Source organism: Phalacrocorax carbo, chromosome 6, assembly GCF_963921805.1.
Source record: "Phalacrocorax carbo chromosome 6, bPhaCar2.1, whole genome shotgun sequence".
Taxonomy (NCBI): Eukaryota; Metazoa; Chordata; class Aves; order Suliformes; family Phalacrocoracidae; genus Phalacrocorax; species Phalacrocorax carbo.
In genome coordinates, this window is record NC_087518.1 from 15,103,537 (window position 1) to 15,127,532 (window position 23,996).

Here is a 23,996-nt window from a genome sequence, read left to right on the forward strand (position 1 = left end):
TGATGGAATCACAGAATCTCAGGTTGGAAGGGACCTCAGGGATCATCTAGTCCAACCTTTCTAGGAAGAGCACAGTCTAGACAAGATGGCCCAGCACCCCGTCCAGACAACACTTGAAAGTGTCCAATGTAGCGGAGTCAACCACTTCCCTGGGGAGATTATTCCAGTGGTTGACTGTCCTCACTGTGAACAAAATTTCCTCTGGTATCCAATCGGAATCTCCCCAAGAGCAACTTGTGTCCATTCCCCCTTGTCCTCAACATGTGACTCCTTGTAAGAAGGGAGTCTCCATCTTCTTTGTAGCTGCCCCTTAAGTACCGGTACATGGTAGTGAGATCCCCTCTGAGCCTCCTTTTCTCAAGGCTGAACAAACCCAGTTCTCCCAGCCTATCCTCGTATGGCAGGCTTCCCAGTCCTTTGATCATCTTGGTGGCCCTTCTCTGGACCCCTTCCAGCCTGTCCACATCCTTTTTTGTATAGAGGGGACCAAAACTGCACACAGCACTCCAGGTGTGGCCTGACAAGCGCTGAGTAGGGTGGGATAATGACTTCTTTATCTCTGCTGGCGATGCCCTTTTTGATGCAACCCAGCATCCTGTTGGCCTTCTTGGCCGCAGCAGCACACTGTTCGCTCATGTACAGCTTCCTCTCCACCACGGACCCCAGGTCCCTTTCCACAGAGCTGCTTTCCAGCCAGGTTGATCCCAGTCTGTGCTGCACTCCTGGATTACGTTTTCCCAGGTGCATGATCTTACACTTCTCCTTGGTGGACTTCATAAGGTTCTTGTTGGCTCACTCTTCCAGCCTATCCTCATCTCCCTGCAGAGCAGCTCTCCCTTCTGGAGTGTCTACTCCTGCGCTCAATTTGGTGTCATCTGCAAACTTCATCAGGCTACACTTGATGCCGTTATCCAGATCACTTGTAAAGATGTTGACTAACATTGGGCCCAATATCGATCCCTGGGGGACCCCGCTTGTGACAGGCTGCCACTTGGAAAAAGAGCTATTTACCACCACCCTTTGGGTGCGGCCTGTCAGCCAATTCCCCACCCACTGCACAGACCACTTGTCTAGGCCATAACACATTAATTTCTCCAGGAGATGGCTGTAGGAGACTGTACCAAATGCCTTGGAGAAGTCCAGGTAGACAATGTCTACCACCCGCCCCATGTCCACCAGGCAAGTCCCTTTGTCATAGAAGGGCACCAGGTTTGTCAAGCACGATCTGCCCTTAGTGAAGCCATGTTGGCTTTTCCCAATCACGTGCTTCATTTGACTTGTGATGGCCCCCAGGAGGATTCGTTCCATAACTTTCCCAGGGATTGAAGTAAGGCTGATGGGTCTGTAGTTACCCGTATCCTCCCTCGAGCCCTTCTTGTAGACAGGGGTAGCGCTTGCCTTCCTCCAGTCCTCTGGGACATCCCCTGTTCTCCACGATTTCTCGAAGGTTATGGAGAGTGGCCTTGCGATGATGTCAGCCAGCTCTCTCAACACCCTCGGGTGGGTGGCGTCAGGGCCCATGGATTTGTAGGGGTCGAGCTCCTGTAATAATTCATGTACTAACTCTTCCTTCAGTGATGGTGGGTCTATGGTTAGTTTAATGGGGAATTTTGTTCCCAAAGCCTGGGACCCAACAGCGCTGGTAAAGATGGAGGTGAAGAAAGTGTTGAGGACCTCTGCCTTTTCTGCATCGTTGGTAACTGACTCTCCTTTTCTGTTTAACAGTGGGCCTATGTTTTCCTTCTGTTTCTGCTTGCGGTTGACATGTCTGAAGAACCCTTTCTTGTTATTTTTGCCATCTACAGCCAGTTTCAATTCAAATTGGGCTTTTGCTTTTCTAACTGCGTCTCTGCACACTCTGGCAATGCCCTTGTAGCTCTCAACTGATAATCTTCTACTTCTCCATCTCTGGTACGCTTCTCTTTTGGATCTGAGTAGACCTAGGAGTTCATTCTTGAGCCAAGGGGGCCTCTTGCTCCGCTTACTTCCCTTTCCTTTGTAGGGGATAAATTGGCTTTGTGCTTCCAATAGAGAGTTCTTGAAGAATTCCCAGCTCTCACTAGCTCCTTTTCCTAGGCTTCAGAAGAGCTAATGGTGTGGATACTGGGGAGGGGGGATTCCGTTTATACATATATATACATATATGCATGTGTATGTATATGTATTATTAATTAAAAAAATACCTGCACAGTGTGCAGCTCCTGTGGTTTAGCAAACCTGGGTCATATCATAAGACAGGAGCTCCATATGGCATCTGTGTGACATTTTTTGTTGTTCTTTAAATTGCTCATCTTTGATTTCTGTAGACTGGAAACTAAATCCCAGCTATTATTATCTGTGAATGTTTATTTGTAGTTGACAGTGGAAGACAACACAGCTGGATAAATAAGGAACATGTATTTTGTGACTTCTCTTGTTTCCTAAATCTTTCTGACCTGGTAGAAAATGCAGAGCTCTGTTAAATGAAATATCTCACTACTTATTTGAAGGGCATGAAGATTAATCTTGTGGTGAACCTGTGAAGTGGCATCAGGGAGGGCTTGCCCTTTTCCAAAACAAAGCCTGAATAGAGAGCAGAATGCAATCACTGCATGGATATTGAAATCCAAATATATGCTAATTTAAGTCCTGTAGTGCATTTCATCTATTTTCCTCACTTGTAACATGGACTGTCTGGAAATAGTACTTGATTGCTGAATGTATGTTTTGAAAAATTGAAGTGTAGGCTTTTGACATGAAATACAAGTTCCTCCTCTTGACAGTTGCATTAGTTACAAAAGTTAATATCAAGTGCCAAAGTACAATTTACAATATGCATTACTCATGCTTTTATTTAGAAATAAGTTTCTTAATTGAAGTGAACCTAACTCTCTGTGAGCAGAAAAAGACATGTTAGTTTACTAATGTGCTAATAAGTAGCTTTTGAACTTGTGATAATAGAGCTTATATTCACATGCATGGTGATTATAACAATGATGAGAGAAAACAATTAACTATATACACACATATGTATGTATATGACTCTATGTATACCTGTTTCAGCATCAGGCTAGTTGTAGTTGGTACTATTCATCAAAACTGAGCTTTTCTTTTCATTTTGTTTTCTAGAAGAAACGAAAACAGAGTACTCAAGATGAAGATACAATCAGTATCTGCAGCCTGGATACAAGTGTGAGTAATTTTGTTTTCTGTACTGCCTTCCCTCCACATCCCCCCTGAACTGAAATATGGCTATTATGGGTGCTCTGAAACAAACCTGTTCATCTTTTCTGCTGTATTGTTTTCATACATAGCATGAATAACTTTTTCTGCTTATTCCTAAAAATTTTTATCAGGTATATTACTGCTTTTCATTTTTCTGAAGGAGAACTTTTAAAGAGAATAATAAAAAGTGAGAATGACAGTAAAGCAGCAAATCTTTTATTAGTAGATAATTATGAGGATAAAAGGCCATTGTGAATGCAGGACTTAAAAATAGACCTTTTATCTCATTGGATGACTGTATGAGAGACTTTATTTCAGTTACGTCAGTTGTGGTTAATGCTGGTGTTGTAAAGCTGTCTAATGGGATATTAATACAATTGTGAGAGCTTTGTGTGTCACAGCTGAAATGATGTGCACATCACATACAGCTATGCTGTTCTATCACACACTTCAGATGTGAAGAAGACATCAGAAAACATGTTTTGTATAAATTGTGCGGTTTTTAATGTGTATACTTTTCCATACAAATAGACTGTTTCCAAGTTGTGAATTTTTTAGCTGTTTCTGTAAGTAAAAGTGAAATATTGACTTGTATCAGTTGGTAAAACTGGTTTTATTATTTAAAACAAAACAAAACAACCCCAAAAACCCAAAAAGTACATAGTGACTGATGTCTGCTTTAAAAATAAGCTATAAGGACCAAAGTCTGATGATTTTGGTGCATGTTGAAACAAAGTATTAATGAGTGTAATTATGCAGTAAACTGTGATGTGTGTTGTTTTTTATGTAAAGTTGTGACATAAGGGTACGCTTGCATTTATCACTTCAAATCCATGGAACTAAAATAGATGGAGGAAAATTTACCATTCCTTCTGTTCAGTGTTTGTATCATCTTTTTCAGTGTTTCATTCACAGTCAGCTGTTGACCCAGTTTTCCTTCCGTAGACCTCTCAAGTAGTACAGACAGATAAAGTAAGTTAAAAAATAGAGAATGAAAGCACTTGTTTTAACAGGTTTGTTTTTTTTTTAATTTATTAGCAGGTGTCAAGCCTAGTACTGTGGCTTCTTTAATGATCAGTTTTTGGTTTTGAAGTATACCTGTTCTTTGAAGAAGCAATTACATTTAAGGGTTCATCTACCTGCATGACTGCAGACAAATGCAAGCTCGTTTAGGCACTCAAATGGGCTGGGTAGAAAACAGCACTGTTTTGGAGGCCATAAACCTACAGTAGCCTGAGCTCTGTTAGCTAATACTTTAATGTTAGTTAATCACATTAGACCTTATATTGGGCCCAACTTCAAAGGAATTGTTATTCCTTTAAAGGAATTTTAGTTATTCTTCAGGGAAAATTCAAAATTGTTGACTACTTATTCTGGACAAATTGATAGTTTTTTAGATGCCTGACTCTGATCTGGGATAGAAAATGCTGTTTTAAACTATTTTCATGTTTCTGTAAAGAGTATATATTTTATTCTTGTATAATTAAGACAATTATGTAAAGCTCTTCTGTAAAAGCTGTTACACTGCTGTAGAGATACTTGGATGAGTATAACTTCTGTTTTGACTAATAGCCACAGATTTATATACTGCTTAAAAGGTACAGTTGCTATTAATAGGTGAACTCTTAGAGGAAGGCTATCTTATGTGATCTCAGAATTTGGCCCGCAGGAATACAGACAGAAAGCATAGAGCAAAGTGAGGTTCATGGTTTACTGATAAGCAATAGAGCGTCCTTAGTTTCCAGGTATTAAATGCTACTTAAAATTTATAAAGTGTTATTTCCTTGATACTGCTTTTCTGCGTAACCATTATTATTGGCAAAACAAGTGAATATAAACATGAATTGAGGAAAAGAAAAAGCAACTAACTAAATGTTTCTATGCTGACCTGTGAGGCAATGACTATTAAAACTACTGAATTTTGATTTTCATGAAAATATCTGTAAATCCCTACTTAAGAGGGATCTTGTCAATAAAATGTGTGAAGGGCTGTTGAGAAAACTGTGCTGTCTTCAGTGAATAACTTCACTGCTTAAATTTAAATGCATACTGAAGTCTGTATTCTTAGACAATTATAGTTCATGTTGGTAGACAATATTAGAGTCTTCTAGCTGCAATGTGGAATGGTGTAGTGTGAAGAGGCAGTTGGAATCCAGCAGTCTGTGGCTGAATACATATCTGTAGAAGCATTTTTTTCTGTGTGGGTGCTTAAAAAGCACGAGAAAAAGGAGACATGCTAGAAAGATCCTATTTATATTGGGGAGTGATATGTCACCTTGGGTTTTGCTCTTAGAGAGCCATAATTGACATTCCAAACACTAAGATATTTTGTTACAGAGCAGAGAGTTGTCTGTCTCATGTTTGTAAAGGCAAATTTCAAAAATAAGGAAAATTTCAAAAAGAATCTGTTATACTTCACAGAAATCAGCTGTGGATGGTGTTATGCAAAATCACTTTTCCTTACTGGGTTGCTCTCCACTATTTGTATACTTACACACACACACAAAAAAAAAAAAGAGGGGGGGGGGGCAGGGAAAGAAGTACCTAGAATAATCAGAAGTTTGGAACAGTTTCCATATAAGAAACAATCAAATATACTGACACTTACATAAAATGATATCAAATATACTGGGGGGGGGGGGAAATGATGGGTGATGAGTTCTATGAAATATGGTCAGTGATTAAGGGCACAAAATGAAACTCTCTGTGGATTCAGACCAAACCAAAAAGGATACTTCTTCACCTAGCATGCAGCGGCAGAATTCTGGCACAGCGTGTTCTGGATACCAGAGTTTAGCAGGAGTTCAAAGAGCAGATTGGATGAATTCATAGAAGAAGAAAATCCATCAAGAGCTATTAGACTGAGTGAAACCATACATCTGAGGAAATTCTTCAACTTGCATACTTCTGTAGAGTAAACTAGGTGTGTATCACTAGGTGTTTACTCTGCTTTCACACACTTCCCTGGACAGCTGTTTTTCACCATTGCTGGAGACGTGATACTGGCCTCAGAGATCCATCCTTGGCCTGAGTCATAACCACTCTGAGATTACTTTAGTTAGTCCAATACTCTACCTTTTTTATTTTTTTTTTCTTTCAAACAATGACAGCTTTGAAATTACATAGTGAGGGCCCTACACTTAGTTGGAACCTTCGGGTTGTACCATGACAAAAATAACTACATATTCAGGTTCCTTTGTCTAGTAACTCTCTTAATTCTCTGAAAAGATATGCCAAATTGCTTATATATATATCCTCAATGAAAGCATTTATTTTCCAGGGCAGGGGCTAAGAATATAAAACTTTGAATCCATGTGTTCCCTGTTATGAATTCAGATTTTAACTGGGATAATTTTATATTATTACATTTTTACAGATAATAAATCTCTTAGGCTCTGTAATAAAATTGGTTGTTTTTATTAAACAGTGTATGTATTTAAGAAATAAGCATATTAGACTTTCCCATGCAGCATACTTCCTGGTTTACATAATTAGGTGAATAACTCCTGTTCAGTTCTTCCAGCTCACTTAGCTGCTGATGTAAGGAAATGCTGTCCATCACATGCTGCAGTCACTGCTGCACAGGCTTCACAGGCATCACCTCAGGGATATGCCTCCTCTTTGTACGTGCCAGTGGAAAGATCCAGCCATCTTTTACTCAGCTTATAGTTTCCAGTTTGTGTAAATGCATCTGTTCATCAACTTTGTCCAGGAAAGAGTGGGGATAGGAAAGAAAGAGGGTAACTGTTTAAAGACTGGAGTTGCTTCATACCTTGGAAAGCAACATACATCTGGTTCTCCAGCCAATTTGTATAATCTGTCTACAATCTTTCTATAAAAATAGATTTAAATTTTTATTATGACTGACCATTGCTAGACACACCTATCTTTTTCGGCAGAATCAGTCATAAAGGCAGAAGTTCCTTTCACAGGAAATGCTGGTTGGAGCTTTGCTGACTCAGGACAAGGACTGGTAACCTAAGCATGTTAAATGATCTTTGTATTTGTTTAGTGAGCTGGACTGGTATCGATGCTTCAGGAGTTGATAAACTAGCTTATTAAACTGACTGGTTGGTCTTGGCTCATTTTATTGCCAGCGTAAAGAAGTGGATTTGTAAATCCCCTCAATGTCAAGTAGTTTGTGATAACTTGTGACAGATGTGGCCAGAAGACCGTGAAGGCTCAGTGCATGAGTATGAGGCCACTGCAGTCTGAAGTCTGTATTAAGTGAAAATGTACGTATTATCCAACATGCTTTTGTTCATGCTGGCCTCCACAGGATGGCTTATCTTGTATTCAGTCTATACAGTTAACTCTGACTGTAGCGTTTCATGCCTGTGCTCTTAAAATGGTGGTATGTCCTATAGTGATTTGTATGCTCGTATTGATTTCAGACATTATGTAATTAACATGACTTAAATAAACTGTAGATTTTACAGATGTCCTTTTATAGCTTGGAAAGTTGATACAGAGAAACTGAGACAGCTTTTAAAGATCATAAAGGGCTCAGTAGTTTTTTGTGTTTAAAATATACCCCTGGAGCTCTACAATTCTCTCTATTCCTCCTTGTGTAGATACTGTGTCTCCTTACTTAAATTCTGAGCTTCTTCCAGTTATTTTTCTACCTGTGCTTTCACTCCTTGTTGCTGCTGCCACTTTTGTTCTTTTCTGATACCCAGACTTTGAAATGTGGATCTTCAGTCTGTGCAGCCTTCTGAGCGTGGTGGAGTGCTGAAGGAGTGCAAGGGTTTGTGCTCCTCAGTCAGGGTCATGTAGCCAGTTCTTTAGGTATGCTCTGTACCTTTTTTGGAAACAGGGTGTCTATTTAGCTTCTGTAGGCCAAGTGCTCTTTGGGAATTTGGGGCTGTTAAATGTAATTAGTATATCATACTAAGCAAAGTGGTGATGGACACTGTTATCTGGAGATTTTTTACATAGAACACTCAGCAAGGTAGTTAAAAGCAATGTATTTTTAATGGCTATTGCAAAATGGGTAACTGTAAAGTAGTTGGAATCTTGTAATGGTGATAGATGATATCATGTGCCTCATGGTCTCAACTCTATAAAATCGTAACTCAGGAGGTATCCAGAGCAAAAAGATGGTAAAACCTGCACTTTTCAGGGTAAAATTATACTTACTTAAGTAAAATCCTGTTCAGAACAGATGCTGTATGGTTCTTCTCTGCAGTCAATTGTATGCAAAATTTGTTGTAAACTCAGGGAAGTTGCTTTTGTTTTCTTGTTATGTTGAGGAGAAGGAACACACAACAAATACATGATGAACTAGACAAGTAAAACACTTTTATAAAGAAGGTAAAATTCCATATGTAAAGCCTCAGAAGAGCTATTTATTTTGGTTATAGAGAACAGTTGTTATTACTGAAAATAAAAATCTCCCAAGTGGTCATTTATTAATGCGTTCTGAACTGGAGATATCTTACTGCTCATCTGTCTACTTGCAAGTTAATAAAATATGCTCAAATATAAAATAGAAACAAAAAGTTACCGAGACTGAAGCTACATTTGCATGCACTACATCAGGGTTCATTAATTTTGATTGCTTTTAGTGCTGAGTGAACATTTGTTGTGTATTTGGGAGTCAGTATAACTGAAACGTTCTTTGACCTAATTAAACTTAATTATAAACTCAATAATATTTGATTGCTAAGGTATGGTGAGCTAGCTTTGAAAAGCTTAGAGAGGATTACTTCTACATCAGCTTATCAGAGTTGAGATAATTAAAATATATATTGTATCTGGGTCTTTATTTCTATAAACTCTGGTCTGTTACATGTTCATAGTATAAAAGGCCTACAGCTTGCCCAGTAAGATGTATACAATATGTTTGAATTATGCATGACTTCTTAATATTTCTCTATTGCATAGACGGTCAGTGCTCCATCTGGATTCAGACTTTATAATAAAGTGACTGTTCTTAATCCATTATTAATCCATCATATTGTTATAGACTAGACACTGTCTGCTGTTGAGTATTTGGAGTAGTGTAATGTCATTTATCTTAAGGCTATGTTTTGTTTTTCTCTTGCTCTTTCTCATTAAACAAGGTCTACAAGTGCTTTATTGGAAAAATGTATAAACTGCCGGTTAAGCTGCATTCTTTTTCTCCACTTTCTGGAATGATCTCAGACTTCCTGTGTAGTGTTGCAATACAATTACTCTTTATTTACGTGAACAGCTTCTCAGAATTTGGCTAGTAGTTCCAGCAAGTCTCACAGATTATTCTGATGAAGACAGCAAATGTGTGATGGCGTTGGACATCTTCAGTACAAATCTGTCTATACAAATACACCAAATCCTTTGGAACCATGGACCAAACTGTCCTAAAACATACTTGTGCAACTGGGAACCGAGTAAGAAAATGGTCTCTTGTATGAATTCACCCAGTTTCTAGAAATTAAAGCTGATCTATAGATACCTTAAATGAAGTATGGTTGAAACTAACTTTCTTTAAGATTTAACTCAAACTATAACAATATTTCACAGTGACTGGCGGGCATCTATTTGTCTGCTTCTATTTAAATTCATGTACAAGACATAATTCAAATACAACATCCTACCCTACAAGTACAGATAATCCACTGCCCTCAGGGAAATTGTTCCTTTTTATTTTTATTTTCTTTTCAGAAATTGGACATGGAAGAAAAAAATACTTTGGCTAATTAACATATATGGCAAATTCAGTACAACTCTACCCATATGCAAGTCCATTAAGCAATCCTGTATGTGTTAAGGCTTCCAAAAGTGTGGTTTTTTTTCTTGATGTGCAGTGTTCAGATTGTCTTAGTAGTTCTAATGTGCTACATATTTTGTATAAAACAAGGTCTGTTTACAGACAAAAAAGAAAGAGTATCTGAGTAAAGAATGCCCGATACTTAAGTGGGGTCTATAACTGCAAAATTGGGAGCAATGAAGGAAAATGCAATTTGGGGACGTAGGGTACGGTCATCTTGTCTTTGGCAAACTAATAAAGCTGTAGGAAAACAAATATTATTGCCAGTGGGTCTCTGATTTTATATTTTATAGAAACGGAATAGTGTGCATGAATAAGCAGTGTTTATAATATTCATTTATATGTTTAATATATAAATAAATATATTTATACACTTAATATTCATTTATACCAGTATGTTAAAAATGATCAAGTAAATGAAAAAGAAAAATATCAGTCCTCCTAAATGCCATGTTAAAGAAATTATGTATTCTTTTTGATGAAATAAATGTGAGCAGAGACCAGAATGAGCACTGTGTTCTTGCAGAATTACTGAAGCTGTTGCTATATCAGCACTAAGTTTAACATAGGTAAAGTACTTAGAGACAAAATTGGGGGGGAGCAGAGAGACTTTCAGACATTATTGAAGTAGAGTTTATATAGACAGTCTAAATAAAATCTGCAAATTATATTTTTTCAGGGAAACAGAAATTGCTTATGTCTGCATTAACACACCAGGGATATATCAGTGTCTGTATTTGGTCTTTTAATGGGTGGTGCTTTGGTGGTAGGATTCATCTTGCCTACCTTTTGGCAGCTATAGCTGTGAGTTAGTTATCTAGACTTTATAATTTTGAGATTTGGATCTTGTTTTGACAAGAACATGTAAGAGTGATAAGCTGAATCTTGCCTTGAATACTGTCTGTGAAATGTGTTTTGCAGCAAAGGGAAGATACTCCAGAATAAACTGGAAGGAAAATGTAGGTAGAGGCTCTAGGGAGGTGGTTGGGGCATGTGTGTCTTGTGCAAGAATGCATAAACTGGTGTGCTCATGGTACAGCTGGAGGAGTCTTTCTATCCTTTCCTAGCATTCCCTTTTCTAGTTCTTTTTTGCCTCTCCTTCAGCTTATTGGTATGGATGCCCTTTTGAATAGAATAGACTATTTCACTTGGAACGGACCTACGAGTCCAACTGCCTGACCAATTAAGTGTTGACCAAGTTTAAAGCATGTTATTGAGGCCATTGTCCGAATGCCTCTTAAACACTGACAGGCATGGGGCATCTACCACCTCTCTAGGAAGCCTGTTTCAGTGTTCAATCACCCTCTCGGTAAAGAAATGCTTCCTAATGTCAACCCTGAACCTCCCCTGGAACAGCTTTGAACCATTCCCACGCATCCTCTCACTGGATACCAAGGAGAAGAGCTCAGCACCTCTCTCTTCCCTTCCTCTCCTTGGGAAGCTGTAGAGAGCGAGGAGGTCGCCCCTGAGCCTGCTTTTCTCCAAACTAGACAAACCTGAAGTCCTTAGCTGCTCCTCACATGACATACTTCCAGCCCTTTCACCAGCTTTACTGCCCTCCTCTAGACTCATCCCAATACCAGAACATCCTTGTTAAATGGTGGGGCCCAGAATTGCACACAGAGCTCCAGGTGAGGCTGCACCAATGCTAAATACAGTGGGATAACCACTTCTTTTGATGGACTGGTTGTGCCGTGTCTGATGCACCCCAGAAAACGGTTTGCCCTCTTGGATGCCAGAGCACACCACTAACTCATATTGAGCCAGCTGTCAACCAGCACCCCCAGATCACTTCCTGCAGGGCTGCTCTCCAGCCACTCCTCTCTGCTCTATCTGTGGTTTCAATGCTGCTGTGCTGAACACAGCTAATAACGGCATAATCAATCTAGTTGCACACTGTCTGGTCCTGCTCCACAGGAGATCAATAAATAATAGGCAGAGTTACTGTAACTATGTGTAAAATAAGGGAAGACCGTAAGGGGTTTCCTTTGCCAAAGTAAGCAAGCCTATAGTTTGGCTGGCTCTTGAGTGTTTGAAGACTCTAATTGAAATAACTGCTGGAAGTCAGAGGAACTACTTAAATGCTTGAAGATAAATAAACCTGTTCAAGTGTGCTTCACTGAATTGCAGTACGATCTGTAGAATTTAAATTCAATAAATTTTGTAAAATCTTCGAAAGATTAAAAGTTGTGTTATTAAGAGATATATCTCTGAAGACATACACCTGAACAAAAGGAAGCATGTCCACTTACTATTTGTGATCTTGACTAAAAAAGGCAGAGCTGGGCTAAACAATTTGTAGTAGTGTTAAGATGTGTAACAGTAGAGGGAAAAGCGGTAACACAAATTCCAGAGCTAAGTATGATTAATATGTGTGTAAAGATACAATAAAGAGTAAAAAGTGAAATGGAAATGCATCAGTGGAAAAAAAAATTCACTGTGTTGTGTGTGCCTTTTCCTCTGCTTGGAGATTCTTTCTTTGTTCAATTCTTGGCATTCTGCAGTCTTTGAGGGGGAAATAAAGTAAGGCTTTGTAGGGAACTCATTGGTTCCTAGAAAATGGTTTTTCTTCCAAATGTTTGTTGGGGTGGTTGGTTGGTTTGTTTTTCTGATGAGGTGTGCTCAGTATTACTATTCCTAAAGTGAAGATATGCATAACTGTGGAGCAAGGCAGAAATTGTAAAACTCCTTACAAGAATCCAGGGATACTTTTCAGATATACCTTTTCAGACATATTGCAAAGCTATCGCTTATACTTTTGCCATCTGTTTTAATTGTTGATCAAATCTTAAATTGTGATAGAGTCTTAGGAGCTCTGGAGGACTTGTGGTACAAAACTGGAAACAGATTATACCAATTCTTAGAGTTAATATTTTTTGGTGAGATTAACCATGGTCATGCAAATTTTTTCTTCCCTTAACTGTAACAACAAAAGAGAAGAAAATGAACTAAGGTTTTGCCTCCAAATCAGAAATGTTTAATCCAAAGATCTATTTAGTCTGTATGGTTTGCTCCAAACAACCCCAAATTACTGGTCTGAAAAATATGAGACAAAAGAGAACTTTATTTTCAAGAAATACAAAAAAACCCGTTATTTTTATGAGACCTGCACATAACGGTCTATCTCTTTGATTCTGTCAAAAGTAGTATACTTAAGTCTGTGTTAGACTGAAAATAGTTTGGATAGTAATATAGTATACATTAACTTAAGTTCAATCTGGCTGCCTGGTTATTAACTGAGGGTCCTAAATGAGCCTTGCAACTTGTACTAAGCTCTGAAGCAGCGTATTTTACTGCTCATGGCAGGTATAGGGACTCTCTTGGCCACATCTACATAAACTGCAGTCCAGCACTTCTTAAGCTACAGCAGTTACTTTGTGTGTGGTATACTAATAGTGAGATTTTGATTAATTTCCTTTAATATCTTTGCTATCCTGTATTGTTTTTAGAAAAGTGACTTCATAGGCAGGTGGTGGTTAGCAGTGCAGTATTTTCCACTTGCTCTTCATATCTTCTTGCAATGTAGTAATTTGATAAATTGAACGTTGTATTCTTGAATGATGCTGTTTTTCTTTATCAAATTCCTCCATAATGGAAAAAAGCAACTGAACTTTGAATTCAGTTTAAATTACTTTCGGGTCACAGAACCAGATTTGACGTATGCTTATTTTCAATATGGCAAGATCAGGAGCATTTGTGAACAGAAATTATCCAGATGTTATTGACACTATGAAGTTCGATATCTCTTAAGAAATGCATATGGTGATTGACTTGATGAGGTTTTGCAGAGGAGATGTAGTTATATTTTCATAATGAAATTGAGTAAAGAAACAGGATTTATCGTAGCTTGGCTGGTTTGTGTGGAGGTCAGAATAAAAAGGGATATTAGTTCTGTAGTGATAAATATTATATAATCCAATACATTTTCAAAAACTAAATTTTATACTTCATCACCAGTAACTGTATTATATATTGAATCTATATACGGACCATGCAGACAGAATTTGCAAGAAAAATGAAGGCTCCATGTAAACATTGTGGTGCATGTGCCTTTAGTCAGAATGTTGAGTTTTTCCAAGTTGTGTTATACTTTTGATTAAAACAGTCTATAGTCTTCAATTATTCCACTGAGGGGGGAAAGGATAGCCATTCATCTTCAAATATCTGCTAGGAGTGTTTGAAATTGTGACACAGTCCAGTTCTTATTGAAGTCTTGAGTGGAAGTCAGGTCAGGATTTCATTCAATTAGCATGGCTGTATATTTTGAAGTCCATAAATTTCTGTAATGCCAGCTATGTTTTGGCTATGCCTCTAGAAGTGACCAACCATAACAGGAAATTAAGTTTGTACATAAATATGCCGGTATGCCTCTATAACATCATAGGGTTAGGATAGGCCTCATAAGGGCATTTGTCCCATCCATCTCTCTTGGTATTTGAATTAAATTATAATAAAGTTATTCATTACAGATATTTCTGCAACTTTTTTTAGAAGCCTCTGCTGCTTCTGCAGGCAGTCTAACCTAGAGCTTCTCTGTCCGTGGTTAACAAGATTTTCCTAGTCACAAACCAGTTTAAGACACTGCCTTATACCATATGTGATAGTTCAGATCAATATAAGACTATAAAATCTACTGAAGAGATATGGTCAGGGGATCCTATACTATACTTCTCACTGTAGCCAGAACCTACTGATAAGCAAAGTTATTTCACATGATGCTTTTCGCTTTACAAGAGTTAAGACAATTTTAATGAAATAAAATGCAGCGATAGTTTATTTTTTGGTTAGACAAATCAGAGGAAGTACTATTTGTTTCAGCAAAAGAGAAGAGAAGGTGATTTTATCAGTATGTTGGCCTGACTTTCATTAAATACTAGGTTATGGGTGTCTGTATCTTCTGAAGAAAACTGTTGTACTAAGTTGTTTGGTCTGTTATGGTTTTTTTTTTTTTGTTTAAACTGGCCACATTTTAGCAGTAAAATAATTATCAAAAAACTTACTGAGCAAGAACTTAGCAACAAGAAAAACAAAGACGAGCCTTATAATTATAAATCTTCCCAGTATTTTCTCAGTACTAGTATTACTGTAAAAAATTTTCTGTTAGGTACTTTCTACTTGTGTCTGGTAAGAGTAGGTTGAAAAAAAATAGTGTTTTGCACAGATATTTGAGGTTACATGGTCTACTTGGCTTGTATTTATTCCAGCGTGAGCCTGAAGTTTTCTGTGTAACCTTCCGTGAACCATGTGACCTCTCTCTTGATCAGAATCTTGTCTGCAAAATACAAATAATAACACTTTGTTGTTTTCCTAGGGTTCTTTGTGACCAAAGTGCAAAAATTTCTGGAGGAGTGTTCCGCACTGCAATTGGAAGGGTTATAAGACAGTGCAGGCTGTTAACCAAGGTCACTTCAATGCAGAATAGTGTAGGAAGACAAGCAGGTGAATCTTAAAGTTTATTGTGACAGAGAAGTGTAAGATGATTTTTCATAAAAGTTTCACTAGTTTTCTCTGGGGACATCTTTCAATGCCATGATAATCTGAGAATTTACCTCTGCATAGCAGTGATTTCCTAATTCATTTGGTAGCCCTTAGGTCCCCTTATCTCTTGGGGCAAATTTTTTTATTACTTCTACCATTCCATTGTTGCTGTAGCTGTGCAGTCGGGACAGCTGAAGGATATCTGCTTACAGCTGTTGACTCAGTTATGCAACTGTACCCTGTTTTCTACGCTACGGTATAAAGCAGCAAGGAGGGGGGAAAGCCCTAGCAAATAGAAGCCCAAACAAGTGTTTGGAAATGCTCGAAGAATATTTTACAAAAAATAACATTACTGTTTACAAATGTGTGAATATGTTGCTCAGTAGAATGTTAGGGTGTCAGCTCTCCTGATGAACCAAAATGAAGAAAGAGAGTAACATGTTTGGTGGTTAAGGTGCAACCACTAACATACAGGAGGCTGAGCACTTTTAGACCTACAGGCAATAAGCCTATAATGCACATGGCATTGCAGGACCTTACAAGTCTGCCTTATAAAAATTAGATTTTAAGATTAGACTGAGAATTTTCAAGTTTATTCTGAGCACTGTGGTGTCAAAAAATCACCCTGCCTGTATGAGGACAGAACAGCTCCAGTGCTAACTTCTGAGATCTTTACAGCTATTTGAACTTGTTAATTTAGATAAAAATTAACTACAAAAATTATTCAGTAGAGAATACAATAATTTTTCTGTGAACCTACAAGCTTCATACACGTAGTCTTTATTCACTCCATTCTAAATTTCAGAGTCAAATCCAAATCTGCTGCTATATTGGAGGGTTGTTTCATTTACTTCCTTTATACTCTCTCCTGTTTTATCTGCTATATCAGTCATTAGTTGGATTAAAAGGTCTATTCTTTTAATTGATCTGTTAATTCTTAAGGCAATGGTTGTATAACAACCTAGCTGATCTTTTTCACCACTGTTCTCAAGGAAACTGATACTGCAAAGATTTGACTATGTCTTAGGAAATGCGGAGACTTTCAGCTGCTATTTTTGTACATAGAATATACTATTTAAACTATATATTTGCATTGCACTGGTGATGGAGGTTGCCCTTTGAGTTTTGTTTGCCCCATGAAAGGATTAAGAGCTTTATCCTTTCATGGAGGAGGGGTTCGCTTGATTTATCTCAGTAATCTGGCTGCTTTGGTGAACATCTGATAGAATTGGAAACTGCACTGCAATCTCTTTAAGGTCTCCTTCCCAGAATGTGAGCAGTTTAGCTACCAAAGGTATTCCTTTGCACTATTTAGAACTGTATCCCAATTTTTTTTTAAAGATGCTTAGGTAGTGATGGATGCATATATCTGCATAGAATTGTCAAAGATACTGAAGCATTTGATTTCCAAACTTGACTGTAGGTAACAATATCTAAATATGTGATGCTGTGTGGTTAATGGTTTTACTCAATTTTAGCTCACTGTGAGAATGTAAATGACTTTTTATTTGATTTCCTAAAAATGTTATTCAGAAGATGGCAATATTACACTAGTCTGTTTTTTCTTTAGAGTGCTTATTAAATAGACTTCATGAATTTTTGTGTATTTCCTCATAATACTGTCACTATTTGAAATGCTTCCCTTCCAAATTACCTTACTTTATTATGTTTGTAAAGAAATGTGAATTTGTCATCCATGTGTGTTTAGAACAGACTTGATTTTAATATATGTAGGGCATGAACCTCATGTTGTAGCAGATTACAGCATAAGTGACTTACCTACTTCATAAAGTAGAATAAATTAAGGTGGTGTTTTGAATATTAATTTTATTCTATACCAGCTCCATATTACTGAAAAGTTGAGGCAATTTATAATGGTTTAGTTTTACTATTACATGGATAAATAAGTGACTATTAAAGCTTTTAAGAATTCATATTACATAAACCAAGAATGTGTTCCTACTGATGTAACTGTAAGCTATGTAGATATGCTGGTAATTACAAAGAGTAGCCATAGCGTTACTAGAATTACCATTTACCTATTTAAGCACAAAGTTCTAATTCTGTGATTGTACTTTTCTGTGCTAGTTCTTCAATCAAATGTAAAAACTGGCTATGTATTATTTGGGGGTTTTTTGTTTGTTTGTGTTTGGGGTTTTTAATACATCATCTTTCAATACATCTCATTCGCTTACCTTAGTTTTGAATTATAGGACATGCAAATGAAAGTGTATTGTAATTGAGACTTCAATATATAACCTTGGTAAAGAGCTTTGGTGTTTGTTGTGTAGCTGTTACTCTTCTGTAAACATCAGCGAAGAGCTTTGAATGTAAATTCAATTAATTGCAGACTTCCAGAAGTGCAATAATTAATGAAACAAATACAATCCCTTAGCTGGAGGGAGAGAAGCTGGCAGTAAATTTCTTCTTCCTGTGAAGTTAATGGAATTTCTTGCAGAAACCTTTGATTTCAGCCAAAGAATAGGGGCCCTGATAGTCTGAAAATATTAAAGACAAGTTGCAAGTTTTAATAAGCATATACTCTTATTTATTGTTTAGAGATATCTTTGTGTCAGATCTGTCAGCTTCTAACTCAGATATTTTGGCTAATGTGTGTCTGTTATTGGGTCTAAAAGGGGGTCAGTCATGTGTATGTGATGGGATGTAAACAGGATGGGACTTCAGAAGGGGCAAACTGCGCAGCTAGATCTGTCATGAGAGCAGAAGCAGTCTTTGAGAGTCTGCACTAGTGTTTGTTATACCTATTAACTATTTACTAATTAACAATTAAGTAAAGCTCTGAAAGTACTTACGGGTAGTACAGAGTAATTGGATGAAGTTTTTCATTCCTCTTTTATGAAAGCTCCATAGTTGCTTCTTAATTAAGCCAAATGAGTAAATTCTGGGGCATAAAGCTGAGTTTTCTGAGCATTGTTGTATTGGAATATGTGTTGTATACATTATGTTATTTATTGTGTGCATTGTTTTATTCCTGGGAGGGTTGTTTTCATATTGTTGCTTCTTGCTTACATCTGAAGCTTGTTAATTGCACTACTTTTGTGACTTTTTTCTTTTGACCCATCACTTCTTAGAATAGCACAGTGACTTCCTGTGCACTGTGTGAAATTTGCTCTGAATTCAAGCAGCTTGTGTATTTTGATGGTTGAAGACATTTTTGTTGTTAGAGTAGAACCTCTTGCCAGGATAAGCAGCTTTTTATGCCCTTTTCTGCTCACAATAAGTTTTTAACAGTTTATATATAATTATTTTTCTGCCCATGTCTGTGTGGAATTGGCCAAAGAACTGATGTAGAGGCTGATCTAGAGTTCCGAGACTGTTTGTGGTTATGGCACATATTTCTCGTATGAACTTCATGTATCACCTGTTCTTTGGGTTGTTTTCACTGGTTATAAAATGCTGATGAGCTTATTTTTCCTTAGTGACACTAAGAAAATTAATTCATCAAATTTAAGGGACTATACAAAATAGTATTAAAATGGAAACTGTGATTCTTTTATTATGTGATTGAGATTGAGCTTGCTTTGCTTGCAGAGTTTCAGGACCTGCTGTGGTTGATAGGCTTTTGATGTAGGATGCATAGCTGTGCAAGAAGCAAATTAAAAGCAGTCCCAGGAAGTACTTTAGTCAATGCAATGGTGTTCTGTCATATAATAACAAGGAAAAAATAAAAAAAAGGATCATTATGGCATGGCTGAGATAAGAGTGAATATTGGTCTCTGTCTGCAAGGACGTTTTCCAGCCAGTACCTGCATCAAATTCTCGCTTGATTTTTCTGTATGTAGGCCTTAAAATATCATGTTAAATGGGCACTCTATTTTACATTTACAGAAATTCCAAAATACACTAACTGGCCAAAGGGAGAGATGAGGATAATAAGACCCCTTTGTTGCCATTGGTCATCTATTGTTCCTCTAACCTGTATTTTTAAATTGAGTGATTTTTTAATTATTTTTTTTTAATGGGGTGGGGGCTTGGGGGGAGGGAAGGGCCAATGGACTAGGATACCACCTGCATCTTGGGTCATGAATGGGATGAGATGCCTAACTGGCAGCTTTTGCCTAACTCCTCAGGAAGTTAAGATGGTACGCCTCAGGAAAAATAATTTTCCCCATGGCTTCCTGGGAGGGAGACTCTTTTTTTATGTGTCTGGGAATAGGAAGAGTGAATGTTCCTTTCCATTAAATTAGATGCCTTGTTTCCAAAATAGTTTCTTTAGTAGCAATAGTACACCTATACCGTGATTCTTACTATCATCATCTGTCTTTTAGTGGTCTTTATTTACATTAGCAGAAAACATAAATACTGTCAACATATTAACAATTTTTCATCCATTAGTTAAGCAATGATGTATCACTTACTAGATATATTCACTCACATTTGTCACTTTTAGAGCTCTAAAAATAACTTCCTCTTTGTGGTGTTCAGAGTTTTAAGTAGGCTGAAAACCTTCTACAAATGAGAGATAGATGGGGAAATCTTAAAACAGTTCTTAACATTAAACAGACCACAAAGTTTTAAATACACAAGTGCTGGATGGATTTATTGATAAAACTCTCATCCTCTAGTTTCCTCTTAGTGACCTTAGTTTACGAAGGAAAGAATTGGTGCATTCAGCAGTGTGTAGTTTTTTCATTTAATCTGATGTGTGAAGTCATTCCAAAATGCAAACCTATATGCAAGTGAGAAAGCAAGGATTGATAGAGCTTTGTAAAACAGTTCTCGTGGTATATGTAGGTACTGCTACACAGGTAATGAAGCTATGCCATGTTTTATTATAGCTTGCATAACTTCCCACTTCTTAAAAGTAACTCAAAAAAAGTGAGTTAAAATTCCCCATTGAGTAAAGAAGTAGGAAATGGAAGCGGGAAGAAATCGTTAGTGGCAACATTCATCTTTCTCCTGTTAAAGGATTGTCAGAAAAGCTAGAATAGCTCTTTCATGTGGAAGCTTCTGTATGGAAAATGTAGGTTTTGTCCTTGGGGATTATAAAAGCTAATGAAGGAACCATTTATTGTTCTCAGGTTACTGTCATTTCCTTATACAGAAAAGGATTGAGCCAGCCAAGCTTGCACTTGTGATTTTGGAGTGGCATCACCTGAAAAATACGTGAATGGCTTCTTTCTCCTTAATAGAATTCTTATTAATAACTAAAGTGGTGTGAATCTATAGCAAAACTGAATCAAAGACAACTCTGTGAAGCTCTAAATAAGTACAAGTTCCTCTGTAAGCAGCAATCCCTGGCACTCTTAGGTTCTCGTAGCTGTTGATGTGATGTAGCTATAAATTTACAGAACTAATTCGTGTTGACTTTTTTTTAATGTTCATCATCTTTGAAGGAATTATCTCCTGCTTTGCAAATACTCTGTAAGAGCAGTTAAAGCAAAAGCCAACCATGTGTTTTTTTAGATATTTCTCCCAAAGAATCTCTCTGAATCTTGACTGAGTTCCTTAATGAAGTACTGTTCATTACCAAAAGTTGGCTGAGAAGAAGGAATAGTTAAAGACAAGATACTAGATGTAATTTGCTCATAAGCTTTTACTGAAGTATGCAGTCTGCTTCGAAGTACACTGAAGGGCTCCCAGGCAGAGAGGCACAGGGACCCAGGCCAGATTAGGAGACCAGGAGACATTAGGATACTGTTAATGATGGACATCTCGTTAAGCTGCTGCTAAGATAAACCTACTGAGGTGTTCAGGAAGGAAAAAAAACCAAACATGCAAATGTGTGGAACAGAAGATACAGAATCAGGAACTCCCTAATCTAAAATTTATTCCAGATAAGACTTCCATCCTGAATTCTCTTGCATCATTTTTCACCTGGTTTGAAATTTGCTTTGCTTTACATGAATAGTATAAGGAATTTGTAGGGTATTTTGAAGAGGCAAATTATTTTGTTGAGGTGTTTGCTTAGAACTTTAGAAGGGAAGCTTCATTCAAGAGAAACAGTCCGAAACATATGACAGAGATTCTCTGATATTTACTGAGTTAAAAAAAAAGGGCGGGGGGGAACACGACACGGACTTGCATTGAGGATACTAGATATGTTCTTATAAGATCTGCTATTACTTAACAACAAAGACCAATGGAAGGAAATGCTCCAAGAATAACTGGCTTTTTTTTTTTTAGTCTATACCCCTCCAAAGATTGTGTTTTAAAATACAGCAGTTAAATATCTGGCCTCATCTCTGGGAAGGTGGCTTGTCCTGAACAGTAAGAGCTGATCAAGAAGAAAGGTTACAGAAATTACATTCCTGTCATGAGTGGGTGAGTATGTGGAGCTGACGGCATTCCTGACCCAGGCTTTCCAGATGAGTTAGTAGTTGAAATGTTGATTCTGTGTACTGAGAGGTTCCAGCTGAGACTGTTAGTAACAGCCACATGAATCATATGGCTTTAGACAGATTATATAAAATAATTCTAAACCCCAAAAGACTAAAAATGTCGCAGTCTATTGTTTATTAGGTAGGATAACTATTCTTATTGTATCTGTTTGTTCAGGTAATAGCTTAGCAGCTGAGACACCCAAATGGTAAAAATTACTTCTAGAGGCACTGTCATCCATTTGTTAATTTGCATTTGGCTTTACTGTTTTACCTTTCCAAATTTTGTAGCAATAAAAGAGTACTGAAGAAAGCAGCAATGTTTTGGGGTTTTTTATACTGCTTGCCACGTCTAATTTTATGCTGCATTCAAGTATGTGCTGGTTCCACTTCATTAATTAATTCCAGGCTGCCAATTACAGGAGGCAGCTGAAATACGAATCTATTCTTGATGTTGACACATCCCCTCCCCCTGGTCAGGTGTGATATGCTAAAGCTATACATGACTCTGTGGAACAGGAAGAAGTAACACTTTTAGATTTAATTAAGACAAGGCGTCTTTAAAGTTTCTTCCCCCATCCCCCTCATCCTCCAGTTATTTCCTGATACATCTTTGGGGCCAACTTTAGGAAGTTTAGGAAGGAACAGGTTTAAAAAACAGATGCATGCTTCCTGACAAGAACCGTTAAAAACTTCCACCCGGTTTCCCAAACAAGACATAATCCTCATCCTATAAGAACTGAATACTGTAGGAAACAAATGCTGATGTTAGGTATTGGAATTCATTCACATATGGAAAGATATTTAACAAAATTATTGTATCAGAATCTTTAAAAACAGTAAGCAAAGATATTGTTTTCTGCTTTTTTTACTGGTGAATATGGGGGGGTGTTGAGTTTCATTCCAATTTCTTTTTTTTTGCATCATGTGAACTGTTCAATTCCTTTTGTTAGTATTTGTCACCTCACAAGCACAGTTGTTATTAATTACTAGAGGAAAAAGGTCTAAATAGTGGTCCTGAGATTATGAATGGCAGACAGCACTGTTTCTTGTGGCCATAGGAAATTTAGAAAAAAATTCCCAAGCCTGAAGTAAGCACACCACTCGCTTAATATTGTTGTCCATGAGCCCTAAAGTTTGGGGATTACCAATATAAAATCTGCATAGCTTTTATTTCCAAAGAATGTCCAGCTCTTGAGCCCACTTGCTAGCAAGGTGTACTTAAAGAGATACCTGTACAAGCAGGGGTATATCATGGTCAGAAGGCAAAACTGGGTATGTACTGTGTACTCCTGTCAGGTTAGATAGAGGATGAGAAACATTGCAGTGTGTTTCTGCTGTATTTTTTCAGCATGGTGTTTGGTGACATTTTCCTACTGAGTTGGACATGAAGTCTTAATGAAATCTGCTCATCTTTAAACACCAGAGATGGAATCAGGAAGGATTCATCAGACATAAAGATTTCCTTCTTTCTGTTTTCTCTTTTTGCAAGAAACATGTCTCTCTGTAGTAATTTGTTAATTGGGTTTCTCTCTGTTACCATTATTTTGGAAAACTGGCAGTGTCTCATTCAAAACTGCTTTCTCATAGTCTGGATACAGATGTAAAAATTGGCTACCATGATTTCTTGATTGCATTGCACCTTAGAGAGGGTGCAGGGATATTGAAATTCTGACAAATGTTAGAGCAGAAGCTCATTAATTTAAAGGATTTTGCACTCAAATGTTGCAGGTGTTGAGAAAGACTGTGAGGGCAGGCAAAGATTTTTTTTCAAAAAATCCCAAACCCCACAAACAAACCAACCTCCCTTCCACTCCCTGAGCTGTTGTGATTCAGATAGTATTTCCCCAAGATACAACTCTATTGTAGATACACTGTAGATATCTAAATGCATAACTCGGGGGGGTGGGTTGGGGAAGTAGTGCTAGTAGGGTAGGTAGCAGTTGTGAAACAAGTGTACTGCAGTACAGCATAAGACTATGCCTTACATAAGATCTACTGCCTTGTTATTGTATCTTTCCCATATGTGCGAGTAATATCAGACAGGTGATTTAGTTTCATAGAGATCAGGGAGGCTGCTCATGTTCAAAAAGTTCTTTGTAGCTTCTTATTTCAGCTGTTTGGCTTATTCATGTGATGTGGTTAATATATCCTGCAACGACACATTTTAATGCACATCTGCTGTTACATAGCACGTACTAAAATAAATGTAACTTCCTGAA

General features: G+C 37.5%; 1 protein-coding gene across 4 annotated transcripts in view; it reads left to right on the plus strand.

The window, feature by feature from the left end:
• ARHGEF3 (Rho guanine nucleotide exchange factor 3) overlaps window positions 1-23,996 on the plus strand; it is a 142,236-nt gene that overhangs the window by 74,421 nt on the left and 43,819 nt on the right. For all 4 annotated transcript variants that reach the window (XM_064453859.1, XM_064453860.1, XM_064453861.1 and 1 more), the window contains one exon: window positions 3,109-3,171. In XM_064453859.1, the coding sequence (XP_064309929.1) occupies window positions 3,109-3,171 (63 nt within the window). The remainder of the gene's footprint in view (window positions 1-3,108; window positions 3,172-23,996) is intronic.